The sequence below is a fragment of the Heptranchias perlo genome, chromosome 14, assembly GCF_035084215.1.
Source record: "Heptranchias perlo isolate sHepPer1 chromosome 14, sHepPer1.hap1, whole genome shotgun sequence".
Lineage (NCBI taxonomy): Eukaryota > Metazoa > Chordata > Chondrichthyes > Hexanchiformes > Hexanchidae > Heptranchias > Heptranchias perlo.
In genome coordinates this window covers 50,247,947-50,262,711 of record NC_090338.1, presented here as the reverse complement: position 1 = coordinate 50,262,711, position 14,765 = coordinate 50,247,947, and the positions used below count along the sequence as shown (strand labels likewise).

Genomic DNA, 14,765 nt, shown 5'->3' with positions numbered 1-14,765 from the left:
CTCAGAGAAGCTAAAATTTGTATGTTTAAAGGCAGGAACATGTGCACTCTCCAAACATCTCCACTCCTGGCAGGTTTTAAAAGATGGGATTTATACTCAATGCTGGAAATCTGAAACACAAATAGAAAATGCTTCCAATGCACAGCAGATCAATCAACATCTAGGAAGAGAAAAGAGAGGTTAACATTTCAGAGAGACCCCTTTTGTCAGAACTGGAAATACAAAGCTGCTTTTATATTAACTTTCTTTTATTTTGGATTTCGGGAGACTGGTATCTGTGATCTGCCATGCTGAGTTTCTTCTACAACAATTTGCATTTATATAGCGCCTTTTAACATAGTAAAACGTGCCAAGGCACTTCACAGGAGCGTAAATCAGACAAAAATTAACACTGGGCCAAAGAAGGAAACATTAAGACAGGTGACCAAATACTTAGTCAAAGAGGTAGGTTTTAAGCAAAGTCTTAAAGGAGGAGAGAGAGGCAAAGATGTTTAGAGAGAGAATTCCAGAGCATGGGGCCTAGATGGCTGAAAACATGGTTGCCAGTGGTGGGGCGAAGAAAGTGGGGGATATACAAAAGGCCAGAGTTGGAGGAACGTGGAGTTCTTGGAGGGTTGCAGGACTGAATTAAATCCAGCTCTCATATCCCCATGGAAAAATCCTGAACAAAGGTATTTGTGGGACTATGATTCTGTTGCTTTGATAAGCAAGCTGGAGAGCTGGCTTCTCAGAATCTTAACTAAAACGGAGGCAGTGTAAAAGTAGCTTGCAATGCCTCCTCCAGGAACCTCACATCACTTCTTTAACTCCAGAGTTATATATTACAACCAAATGCAACAGACTCCAGAGTCATATTTAAATGAATGGAAGGAAATTAAGATGGGTTCCTTTTATAGCCACGCTCTCTGAACTGCTTTAATTTTACAATATTCACTGTGCCCAGGTGATCCAGTGTGCCTCGGTGCAAACCCGGGAAAATCCTCCCTATAATGTAGCTTCAAATCCACTGTTCTACTGCAGAAGATGCTTTGATGTTAAAGTTGCACTTCAAATGCACCCCCAAAGGAGAAGATGGGTGGGCTTGTTCAAACTCAAGCCAGCTGCTAAGAGGTGCACAAAAAAAGAGGTAATTTCTACATTTTCCTAACCTTCGCCTGAGGGAAGCAACTAGTCCTTGGCTGGTCTCCAAGACAGAACATGCCATGTGGAAAATCATGGGAGACAATTGTAGCATTTAAACGAAGGCGAATAAAAAAATTCAGCTTTAAATCTTCATTTATTTTTGTAACACTTCAAATGTGACGAGGTACAAAAATGGGAGGGAGGAGGAAGATGACTCCGGAGCATGAGATAAGGGACTAATCTAGAAAAAAAGGAAAAACTCCCCTGACAGCCTTGTGTGGAACTGAGCCAAAATGACTAAGGAAGGGCCCTGGTTAATATCCAGTCCTTGCGGAGTCAGTTGATCGCAGGAGAACGACAAATGGGCCCTGCCACTTGTTCAAGGGAGCGGATCTAAAGGCGGCGGGGGGGGGGGGAAGCAACCAGGGTTCCAGCTCCTGATCATTATCCAGTGAGCCCTACTGGAAGATGTGTGGATATCGGGTAAGTAGAGGATTGAGCTTGGTTTATACAGGAAGAACAGCTCCTTAGACAAAGTAGAGGAAGAGCTGTACCTCATCAAGAGTCAACAACTTTGGGGTGGTGGGAAGATACTGAATAAAAATAAAGTGAAAAATAGAAAGCACTAATTTTTTCTTGGAAACTGTACATCTCACAATTCTAATTTGCTTGCTCGATCCCTCATGCTAATTCCATGCCTCAGTGGTTCTATTTTATTTCCCGACAGCTGCCATTGTCACTGTAACTTTAGGCTTCAGTGTTGAGTGGTGATAAAGTGCCAAAGCTTAAAAAGCTCCCCATTCCATTTCACTCCTCACTTGAACTTTACTCTATTAATTATAGCTGCAGCTTTTTTTGTAAGATAATAGAGACAGCCCCACAGTGGTGGGTGTCACCAACTTTCAGGAGAGGGGCTGGCTGAACCCTACACTGACCGTTTGACTGCAATGTTATCTTTGCAGCCAGAATAAGTAACAAAATTATAATTCTCTTTTGCTAATTCAGAGAACAATTTATGCAGGATTGTCTATTTCTCTGATACAGAAAAAATATTTAAAATGTACAAAAATAACTTCATATAGTATTTTGTATTTGAAAGTTACAACATATAGATTGATAAATATAAAGGAGTGAGTTACAAGATGACTGGGTGCAAGGCTCCATCCTGCATCTGATCATAATATTACGGAATTTATATGTAAAGATAAATAATCAGTTTGACCAAGACACTGGGAAGTTAAATGGAGCTAATTCAGCCAACTGAAACCAATGACTTTTATAAATTCAGATGGCAAAGTTTATTCAGAAGCTGCGGAATAGGGGCTACTGGGAGGGATCTTCAGACCAAGTTGCAGCTTCGATATACTGAAATCTCTCCTGCAAACCAACCCAAATCTCCTAGTTGGTCCCAGCCATAAATTTGCAAATAACTACTGTTGTCTGTGAGATGGTCGTCATGAGACAGCTCCACCTACTTTCAGTTGGTCAGCACAGAAGGCATTAGCAGCAGGAACACAGGCAGTCAGCAATGTTAAGAACCCAGCTCAGGCTTTCTAAGGATCAGCCTTATGTGTGACCTGGAGGATGATTGGATGGGATTGTTGTGAACTCTGATTCTTTGTATGTAGTGTTGTCTATTGGAATGGTGCTTGAGGGACTGAGTAAATAACCCTTAAGTTACAGCATTGGATATCCAGGTGGAAACACTGAGGTTCTGTCACTCGTGGGACTGACGGGCTCCTTTTCTCAAGTAAATGTTCGTATTGATAATAAATATAAACTGTCTGCATTCTGAATCTAATCTAATTTGGCTAGGCTCATTGCTTGTTGATGTTCATATCTGTGAGTTTCTGTTTGTCTCTGGTTTGTCACTGCAGGAAGCAATGCGAAGTGGGATAGTTTGATGAATTATGAAGGATACCTTTTTATCTTCCATTGTGCCAGATGGGGAAATGAAAGATAGGAGAGGCATATAACCATGTTAGTGCTCCAAGTTACTCAGTTTCCTATTCTTCTGTACTGTTTTATATGGTGCAGCAAATAGGGGCTTCATCAGGAATTTTTTCCTCAAGTAAAACTTTATCAAAAGTTACTGAAGAAAACTGCTAAAACATTGGAATGTTATTGTTTTGAAACAGAGTGTAAAGCTAAGTGCCGTATTTGTGTAATCTGTGGGTTTTATTTTGGTTCTGTTAATTTTTTTCATGTCAAAAACAATTTGTAGTTTAACCTGAAATACATGCTGTCAGCATGGTGTTTTTCCACCAAGCGGAGAAATTGGGAGTGTTCAGTGGCGATCACATATCATATCAGGTATAACTCAGTGGTAAAATGGTTGCTTGTTAGCCCTGAATTGGGGAACATGCCATTCACTACATACAAAGATAAAATTTGGTTAATATGAGGCTTGGGCCTGTAAAGAAACTGTTAATTCCAAACTTTTAACTTTTGCTTGTTAAGTAAGTTTCTGTTAGAAGGACAGTTTAAATTAAAAGGAATTCTAGTCAGAGAGCTTTAGCTGATAACAAGTTACTGCACAGACACAGAACAAGCAGGCACTGTCTATGCTGATAAGAGATTCAGCAAGGCAACAAACTTTGTTAGCCCTAGCCTTGAAAAGGCACCTGCCATAGATCTGGTGTGTCAAGTTATGGGGAGTTATTCTTGTTAAAACTGAAGTCCAGCTAATTGGATGAGGTAATACTTTGAAACATGTGGGGGGTTAAATTGGTTAACCCCCAAAAACTGGCACAGGGATTGCGATGCTCAAGTAACTCACGTCCAGTCGTTGAGATGCAGGCAGCACGTAACAATCATGCTGCCTGCTCTTTTACATGATTGCTGCGTGCAGCCTGCCCTACCTGCGCTGTTGAGTGGCTGCTCACCAGCAGAGGGCCCCGATATTATGAGTGGCTAGTACTACATAAAGGCAGCCTGCACCTCTTGAAGGGGAGATGCACTGTGGGTGCAGGAAATGGTGGAAGTTAATGGTGAAGTGAATCTGTGCTGCAATATAGTGAAGCATGGTGATGATAGGAACTCTGGAATTTGAAAATGAGCAACAACTTGGCTGCTCAAAGCCTGCCAGACTCTTATATTTTGAAAATATAAAATATGGGCCTGAACAGAGATCAGAAATCGTACACGTAAAACACAGATGCAGGTCCCGTCCTTATGCTTACAAACTGTTGAGTTCTTTCAAAACATTGAATAAAAGTTGCTCACAACTACATCCCACATCCTACAATCGGAATGCCAAACCCTGCAAATTTGAGTTTGTACCAGGCCTGCGAGAAAGCATGCACCAAGGTTCTATGATGATGCACTAGAGGCCTTGGTGCAACAGGTGGACAGAAGGAGGGTCATCCTATACCCGCAGGGAGGCAGGAGGCAGTAGGAGCTGAGGTCAATGCCAGCAGCTTGGCACCACGAACATGGATGCAGTGCAGGAAAAAGTGCAATGATTTGACACGAGTGGTCAAGGTGCGTGAGTTCAACTGTCAAATGGCATATCCTACCAACTGCACCACTAGTCGCATCCATTACTCCACGCACGACATCCCCCCCATCATCCACCTACCAACAAACTCTTTCAATCAGTACTCAACTCTTCCAATCAGATGCTTCATCTCACCTTCACACATTACCACTTGTTGCAAGCCACACACCCAGAACTCACAGGTCACATATTGGCAGCTATTCAACTGTGACAGCCACATCACCCAAACATCTTACAGGACACTCACCAACACACTTCCCGCTTTCTTGCAGGAGGAGATGGCGCATAACAGGAAGCAGCAAGTGGCAGTGGCTCCATGGAACATGAACCTGCTGTCCTCTCTCAGGATGACAGCATTCCTGTCCCACACCTGCCACTCCACCAGTGTTCTTGCTGTTGCCTGTCAGCTAGCCAGCCCATTCCCTGTAGAGTACTGAAACTTCATTATAGGAACATAGGAACAGGAGTAGACCATTTCGCCCCTCGAGCCTGTTCCGCCATTCAATGAGATCATGGCTGATCTGTGGCCTAACTCCATATACTTGCCTTAGCCCCATATTCCTTAATACCTTTGGTTAACAATAATCTATCAACCTCAGATTTAAAATTCACAATCGAGCTAGCATCAACTGCCGTTTGTGGAAGAGAGTTCCAATTTTCTGCCACCCTTTGCGTGTAGAAGTGTTTCCTAACTTCATTCCTGAAAGTACTGGCTCTAATTTTTAGGCTATGTCCCCTCGTCCTCGTATTCAAGTATAAGAGACCTCCAAAGACAGGTACAAATGCATCAGCAATAATCCAACAACAAACCTGTAACTCATGCATGATCCCTTTAAATAGTGCTGGTGGGGGGGTGGGGGGGTTCCTCACTGCTGTTTAAGACCTGATCAGCTGTGCGTGATTAAGACAAAATCGCAACTGTCCCTTTAAATCAGCATTGCACACTGATCTACCACATAATCTCTCTACTTTACATGCTGCCAGCGATCGTTAAGTGCGCGTGCACAAACGCCTTTACCAATATGGCGTCATGCGCACATCACGCTGGAAGTGTGCACGCTCGTCTCAGACGTCATTTTGGTTCTTAGGATTCCACGTAGCACCTGCACAACGGGCGCTACGTGGCCCAATTTAGACCCCGTGGATTCTCACGTAGCTAGAGTGAAAGAAAGGTATAAAAAGAGGGGTGTTAGAATAAATACTTCAGAATTTGACAAAGTTGGCCAGCCGTTAAACCTTAGAGCTCAAAACCTATGATGTGGTGAATTCTCTGGTCTTGTATCGTAAGTGTGACCCTAAGTATATGTGCAATTATTAATAAGTTATCATTGTATGCTTAATACCTCTGAAAGCCAATAAATGCATTTGAATCCTATCATCTTGTGGAATAACTTATAAATTTGTAAGTAAGAACATCCATTCTCTAGCAGGCCTATTTATGGAAGTTTCCTTTTGCAGTGACCATGAGTAAGGAGCATTGGGAGATTGCCTGAACAGTAACAACACTATTCAAATCAAAACTGCAGAGTGGCCCAATGCTTATGAACATCATTTGAACTTCCCCCACCTTATCATCAATGGAATTACTGCTGCGTAACTCACTGTGTTATTCACTGATGTTCAATTCTTACTCAGAGGTGGTCTGTCTGCAAGGGAGAGCAGTACATTGGTATGGCAGCTTGACAGCTGTGCCTTGAGGCAGTTAAATATGGAGATGGTTTTTATAGAAATATTAGACTAAAATACATTACAAAAAATAATCACAGGGTTTCTGTATTCTCCATCCTAATTTCTTTAAAAGGAGTAACTAATTCTGGACCAACCTCAGTGTGGAAATGACAGATGTACAACACAAACTGTAAAGACACGAGATTTTATATAATAAAATAATCAGCTTGTTTTGAAAGAAAGCTGCAAAGTTGACCTTTGAACGGAGTGCATGGTTGCATTTGAATGGTAGGGATAAACTGCAAACTTGCCTCGATTTTAAAATTCTCATCCTAGTTTCCAAATCTCTCCCTATCTCTGTAACCTCCTCCAACCCTATAACCCTCTGAGATCGCTGCACTCCTCCAATTCTGGCGTCTTGTGCATCCCCGATTTTTAACGCTCAGCCGTGCCTTCAGCTGCCTAGGCCCTAAGCTCTGGAATTCCCTCCCTAAACCTCTCTCTCCTTCTTTAAGATGCTCCTTAAAACCTACCTCTTTGACCAAGCTTTTGGCCACCTGTCCTAATATCTCTTTTTGTAGTTCGGTATCAAATTTTGTTAGATTACGCTCCTGTGAAGCGCCTTGGGACGTTTTACTACATTAAAGGTGCTATATAAATGCAAGTTTTTGTTGTGAATCTGAAATGAATAAACTGCAAATCTGTTAGCACTTGTAAAGAGAAAAATAGCGTAACACTTCAAGTTGTAGACCCTTTGTCAGAATGGTTCCCATGAAGGGTTTACATCTGAAAAGTCAAGCCATCATTTCTTTACAGAGGCTGATTGAACTGAAGTACACTGCCAACATTTTCTCTTATACTTAAATCAGCTTTTAGCTGTCCAGGAAAATGGCTGCATGCTTACATATGAAGCACCCAGGGAATGGCCTTATTATTATACTTGTCTTGACCCAGCCTGCCATTATATATAGAAATAATTGTAATATTCTCCTAATTTAAGAGAAAATAAATACATGCAGCAACAAAGTGCTTGCTGCTTTCAGGCTACCCGTGATCTGTAGGACTGTCATCCCCTCAAAACGCACTTGGCATTGTACTTTGTAAATCTGTTATAATCAGAGGCCTTCACAGGTGTACTGCACATGTCTGTGCCATTTTAATTTTTAGAATTTTACTACTCCTCTTAAGAAAATATCCAAGCAAAGTGCAAGAAACAATTTCCAGGGAAGTACTGCCTCAGAGAACTAACACACCAGAGGCTACATTTTCCAATGGACTGAAACCAGATTTCACACAAGTTTGGATTTGATAGTTTCACATGACTTCTCTCTCTCTCCCCAAACAGATCTCCTTGCTTCTATTGGGGGAGGAAGCAAGATATGTTATATTTTAGCACATTGATACTTCGACAGAATGCCTCAACATAAAATGGATTTGTGCTTAATCAGTTCATTCCTTTTTTGACTTCACTTTCCTGCCACTATAAACCTCCAGCAGTGAGAGCAGTCTGAAGCGGTGCTGTGGATGTGGTGCTGTGGCATTTGGGAACATAGATTCGACCCCACCTCCCACACACATTGTGTAGTTCCTTTTGCTGAGGCTCCTCGGGGGAGGAAAAGGAAAAGAATCAGAACAATTATGTGACCCAGTGCTGCTTTTATGCATCTTCTGGCAGCTGGTTCATCGTGACACTGGCAGAAGTCTGGGAGAAGCTTGGCTATCTGTCCCATTAGCCACAGGACTTGCACATAAGGGATGGGAAAAAGAGAATCACTGGTTGTGATATTTGGAAACCAGTTGGAAAAGATGGATTTTTGTTAACTAAAAAAAATCCTGCTGCTTAAGAGTGGAAAATGGGAGCTAAATCTCAAATTCATTCAACTCTGATTTGTTACTACAAGTGAAGTACTAGATAAGCTTGATTGACAGGTCAACGTGACCCACATCTGACCCTGAGAGGGCGGATGGGCAAACCATGAAGGCATTTGTTTCGATTTTCCCAGTTTACTGACAGATATATTATTACTAGGTGGACAAAGGCTGGCTAGACAGAAGGTCAGTCAGAGCTGACCCTTTCCATTCTGCATTTGTTCTCGTGCAGGTGGCAAAACCAAAAATCTGGAGGGTTTCCCCTCAGTTCTAGTGAAGGGACAAAAACAATGAAAGTACTGAGAAAAACTGGAAGGGAGTCCACATCCAGGAAAACAGGATTACACACGAGTTCCTTCTTGTTTTAAAATGATTCTGCAGGAAGAACGTGCAGTTCACAATTTTAAAAGATGTATCACTACGTAAGATCCCCCAGTTGCTCAACTGTATTTCACCCATGCATGCCTGCACACTTTCAGGTATCTTCTTGCGTACTGCTCCTAAAGTAAACTTAACCAAGTCAGAACTAAGTATGGGAACATTACTTTGCTAAATAAAAACTATCAGTTCAAAATTCAGTAAGTAGTTGGCCATAGTTTATTCTGAAGACCATATTAAAAGAGGCAAGGAGAAAAGACCAAACAAAAATAAAACTGATAAGTGCATGGTGTGTGGAGCACCATAAAGTGGTGGAATGGAGCATCATTGCCAGAGTTTCCAATCTCAGTTCTATCATGCAGGGAAGCAGAGTAGGAATGAGGCCAGTCTAGGGGAGGAGGAGGGGTGGCTGAATTCATGCTCTGGTCATTCACTAGGGGCCAGTCATTTAGTATTATTGGCAGAAGCCTGGGGACAGCTTGCTTATGGGCTCTTTTCAATAGAGAAGGGCGTCTGCTACAAGATTTGAGCACAAACAAGTTTTAGAATTAGTTTCAGTTTAAAAAAATACATATTTTCTTTTTAAATTCGTGAGATTAGGAACTCAGCTACATGGGAGTGAGGGACAGGATAAAGAACTGAATTTGGTATCTCCCACTGCCATGGTGCCACCTTCAAACTAAATGTATAAATCGTTCGAAATTGAAAACTGCAGCACTCGTGTGAGGCAGCAGTCTCCTATTCCAGCAATGAGCCCATTTGATAGCAAATTGCAACCACCAGTGGTCAGTACTGAACGCGCACAGGCTGACATGGAATTTTAAATGCACGAGCACAACATTACCTTGTGGGATTTACATCTGCTGACCACCCACAGACTTTCTCACTGCATTAATATCTGCTGACTTAGCTCAGAAGACGTGTCAATTCTCAGGAAAAGCTGCACCCATTAACCACAGAACTGAATGGTGAAAACAAACCATTTATTTGCCTCAAACACTTGAGCTAAGAAAATGAGAATTATGTATATACACATACACACAAAAAATGGTTCATTGTCCATCTAAAGTAAATTCAAATAATTTTCCAACATTGCTGGCCATTCTATCATGCATTTTGATTCACAAGTACTTCTTGTTAAAATTACCTTACTTGTGACAACTGCCTCAAGTAGGCTGACAGCCAACTAGCACAATATATGCTCACTATGCCACCAGGATGTGTTATTTTTAGCAGCACTGACATATTATAGTTCATCCATTCAAAGATGCAACATTGTTAGCTACTGTAACCTTGGTTACATACAAGCAATTCTCAAATCTGCGTGGCGTATGAGTGTATATGTTACAAAAACACAGATGATAACAGTCTTAAAAATGTTCTTAAATTGTTCCTGCACTGCAACATTTCACACCCATGCAAATGTGCAGCTTTCTTTTTTAAAGAAATATCTATTTCCTGTGTGTATACAAAAGAGCCCCATGCAACATAATGTAAAACTTACTTCTGTCGTGGGCTGAACCCAAAGAGGAAGGATTGATGTGGATGGAATGCAGTAATTAGTTATTTTTAGCAGTAATTAGTTATTTTTAGCACTACATTTCATCCTTTTCTTCTTTCAATTTAACCTGTAGGCAGGAGAAACTCTAAACGCACAAACACAACTTGGGAAGTGGCTCTACAAACTTAAGCCATGCTGAACTCAACGAGACCTGCCAATATTATCTTTCTGCCAGAAAGTTCTGCTGTGAATATTACAGGAAACAACGGATAGTCTCACAGAGAACAAGCATGAACTGTATCCAGCTGTGCCAAATTCAGTTTGTGAAGAAGAAACTTCCAGGAAAATGTCGCTGTCGGGTGTTACAGGCCTAAGTCCCGAGTCCTAAATGTAAATAGTATGTGTATTATAAAACAGACGAGGTACCAGAAAACTGCCAGCGCTATTCAAAAATAAAACTCAAATTTCACCAATATCTTCTCTGACCACAAAACATCCTGGTCTGGCAGTACAGGCTGTACAACACATCAGTCTCAGAGATCCTGTCATACAATTGTACCAGAGCTAAACACCTCTCCTTTTATGGAAGCCCAAGTGTGAAGCACAGATGAGGCTAGGACGTGGATACTGGTCTCACTTAATAAGGAATCTAATGTGCAGTAGCGATTGATTTACTGTGCAATCCAGATTATTAAAGCAGGTATCAGTTTTTTTTCTTAAATTACCACAACATCCAGCGTTTATTTCTTAGTGATTGTGCATCTTTTCTATGTATTAATTTTTACTAAATTATTATGCATTGATTAACCAGGTACAAAGGGATACATACCAACAAACGCAGGAATGGTTGCTGACTGGCCGTAGTTCACTCTCATAACAGCAGTGACTATTTCATCAATGAAGCGCTGCGAGACTCCCAGTTCCTGCAGGGTCTCTGCCACAGACCGCCGTGTCATGTTAATGAAACGCTCCCCACCCATTGACTGCAGCATCTCCTCCACTGTACTGAACGCGTAGCCATGGGCCTGGTACTTGTAGATCCTGTCCCATAATGATACCATAGGGTTAAACACTTCTTTTAAGCACCACTCCTTTTTTCATATCCTGAGACAATTCTTACTTATTGATTGCCAGGCATTAAAGGAACTAATTTACAATAATTTAAAAGAAATCATTAGCTATCCAGAGTTGCCCGAACAAACGGTATTTTAAAAATGCACGTTCAACAATTATTTCAGTAGATGCTATTGACCTGATTTCCCCATGCCCAATGAGAAAGAAGTCATTTTGGTATCAAGTGTCTAAACAGTACTGGACTCAATTGTGATACCTCCCACTGTTGAACATCTACCAACACAAACTATCAGTTTACAAATGAAGAATGGCTTCTTGATTGAGGAACTGGGGGAGGCAGCCAGCATCTATTGCCTTCAAGACAGCAAGGGTAATGGGAGAAAGTTAGGCGAGGAAGGAAGAAAAAAAATTAATCATGGTGACATTACTTCCCCAACCCCACCCCTGCTCATGAGAACAACAGTCACTTCGCCATAGTGACTTGACAGGTTTGACTAATCTTTGTAAGTAAGCTCCATTGGCCTCCACTGTTCTTGAACTGGTCACTACAGCCCTTTAATTTCTCTGCCATCACTCTGGGGAAGTACCTAGCCTCCATTTGGCACCTCCCTCACAATATAGCTGAGTTCAGGATCTCACCAAGTTGAGCGACTGTGGGTTGAAGCCCATGTCCTGTGGCACAGAGTGATAGAACACTGAGCTGATCTAAACTGTCGATTGTTCCAAGGCATCAAAAATAACATTTAAAATATGTTCAGGAAATAGTAATCTTAATACTGAAGATGACAGCTACTTTGAAAATTCACAAGAGCACAATCCTGCTGGGATCGGGACCACCTCGGAACTTACTCTGTTGACATTTGTGAAGTGCATACAAAAGTGGGGTTTGACGGCACATCTGCAATGCCACCCCCCTACCCCATCGAAGACCTCTGGTAGCTGGCCTGCCTGGGGAAGGGGGCAATCTGAGCATCCTCAGCAGCGCCATTACTAAGGAGACCCCCTTAAAACCTCACTGCCAAAAATGTCTTGCCCTTCCTCTTCAGGCTCCGGCCCTAACCCCAGCCTGGGCCCTCAGGTGGGCTCCCACTTCTTCTTTCTAGTCAGATATGCCCATTGAGACCAAGTGTACCTGTGCTGATCATACAACAGGCTTTGACTAAAGGCTCTGCAGTGGGAACTCCCAACCTATGGATCCTGCTCCTGGCCCCTCTTTGTGTCGATGGCCTTGTTGAGGCAGATGAAGGCTTTGCCACCACAAGGTCATATAGGAAACTCTGCCACAAAGCTGGGATTCAGCATATTTGGGTCCTGGTAGAGTTTGCTACCATTCCAGCGGACTGCTGCTAAACTTACGTGGGAGTCCAATGGAACGAAAGTCAATGGCATTTCTATGGAAAATGTAAAAACCTTGATTTCCTGATGGGTCAGTGGACAAATGCACTGCACAATGTGCTGCTAAGTTATCACACCAGGAGGATTGCAAGTTTGAATACTAGTGAAAGTTAGCTGATCTTAGTAACAGCAGCAGTGAGAGCATTATATAATTGGCTTTAGAATTCCTAGAAAGGGCAAAAAACCCACCAGGGTTTGTACTCACTGTCCATTGATCCCTGATGGAAATGTCATCGGGTCACACTGTCTAGGCTCACTTATGAAAATGGCTACTTGTGTAAGGTACCAGGCTGTCAACACCCATGAATTCTGGACCTTTCAGGAAAGGGGTGGAGGGGAGAGGGAAGGGCACAAGTGGAAAATAATTTTTAAGAGCCCAGTTTTAAGGGCACACTATCTTTTAAAAGTTCCCCGTTCCATCCTTATTGTGTCACACATTCGTACAACCCACAAACGCTGGTGGACAGGCAAGTGGCTCTGGATCCTCTGTCAATTTTGCTGAGGTCGGGAGGTGCACAAGAAACATATGGTTTAGTGAAGACTCTCCCAATTTTTGTGCCTCCCCTCAATGTCTCCCTATTGATGTTTCCCCTCAATGACAACTACTGAGATCAGGAAGTCACTGGAATGGGGACAATGAACTGAGTTTGTGCCCACATCAGTGGCCCAATGCGTGAACCATATTCTCATTTTGTTCAGAATTCAAAGTTCCCCGGGCTGCTGGCAACAAACTTTTGCAGCTGTACAATGAAACAGGATAAAGCCATATTCCAAAACAGAGACCTTGTACAACGGAGGAATCAGATTCAATGCTGACCCAGATCAATATTCTGCAGTTAAAAATGCTTTGATCAAAACTAAAATGTAGTCTTGTGTTGAGAATTTTTTGGCTATCTTTACAACGGGTGTCAGCCTTGGCTCAGTGGTAGCACTTTCACCCCTGAATCAGAAGGTTGTGGGTTCAAGACTTGAGCACATAATCTAGGCTGGCACTTCAAGGAGTGCTGCACTGTTGGAGGTGCCGTCTTTCAGATGAGACATTAAACCTAGGCTACATCTGCCCTCTCAGATCGACATGAAAGATCTCAAGGTACTATTCAAAGATGTGGAGGGGATTTCTGGCTGTGTCCAGGCCAACATTTATCTCTCAACCAACACCTAAAATAGATGATCTGGACATTTATTTCACTGCTCTTTGTGAGACGTTGGAGTGCGCTGCTGGGTTTCTCACATTACAACGGTTCCTTTTTTTTTATTCGTTCATGGGATGTGGGTGTTGCTGGCAAGGCCAGCATTTATTGCCCATCCCTAATTGCCCTTGAGAAGGTGGTGGCGAGCCATCTTCTTGAACCGCTGCAGTCTGTGTGGTGAAGGTTCTCCCACAGTGCTGTTAGGTAGGGAGTTCCAGGATTTTGACCCAGCGATGATGAAGGAACGACGATATATTTCCAAGTCAGGATGGTGTGTGACTTGGAGGGGAACGTGCAGGTGGTGTTGTTCCCATGTGCCTGCTGCTCTTGTCCTTCTAGGTAGTAGAGGTCGCGGGTTTGGGAGGTGCTGTCGAAGAAGCCTTGGCAAGTTGCTGCAGTGCATCCTGTAGATGGTACACACTGCAGCTACGGTGCGCCGGTGGTGAAGGGAGTGAATGTTTAGGGTGGTGGATGGGGTGCCAATCAAGCGGGTTGCTTTGTCCTGGATGGTGTCGAGCTTCTTGAGTGTTGTTGGAGCTGCACTCATCCAGGCAAATGGAGAGTATTCCATCACACTCCTGACTTGTGCCTTGTAGATGGTGGAAAGGCTTTGGGGAGTCAGGAGGTGAGTCACTCACCGCAGAATACCCAGCCTCTGACCTGCTCTTGTAGCCACAGTATTTGTGTGGCTGGTCCAGTTAAGTTTCTGGTCAATGGTGACCCCCAGGATGTTGATGGTGGGGGATTCGGCAATGGTAACGCTGCTGAATGTCAAGGGGAGGTAGTTAGACTCTCTCTTGTTGGAGATGGTCATTGCCTGGCATGAATGTTACATGCCACTTATCGGCCCAAGCCTGGATGTTGTCCAGGACTTGCTGCATGTGGGCACGGATTGCTTCATTATCTGAGGGGTTGTGAATGGAACTGAACACTGTGCAATCATAAGCCAACATCCCCGTTTCTGACTTTATGATGGAGGGAAAGTCATTGATGAAACAGCTGAAGATGGTTGGGCCTAGGACACTGCCCTGAGGAACTCCTGCAGCAATGTCCTGGGGCTGAGACGATT

General features: G+C 42.9%; 1 protein-coding gene and 1 long non-coding RNA gene across 2 annotated transcripts in view; one reads left to right on the top strand and one right to left on the bottom strand.

Moving 5' to 3' along the window:
• LOC137332521 (prenylcysteine oxidase-like) overlaps positions 1-14,765 on the bottom strand; it is a 44,342-nt gene that overhangs the window by 16,915 nt on the left and 12,662 nt on the right. Inside the window, exon 4 of the mRNA XM_067996424.1 lies at positions 10,867-11,078. Coding sequence (XP_067852525.1) covers positions 10,867-11,078 — 212 coding nt within the window. The remainder of the gene's footprint in view (positions 1-10,866; positions 11,079-14,765) is intronic.
• Positions 1,430-14,038, top strand: LOC137332522 (uncharacterized). Its single transcript, XR_010965685.1, has 3 exons — positions 1,430-1,605; positions 10,171-10,737; positions 10,849-14,038. It is a non-coding gene; the product is annotated as an uncharacterized lncRNA (long non-coding RNA).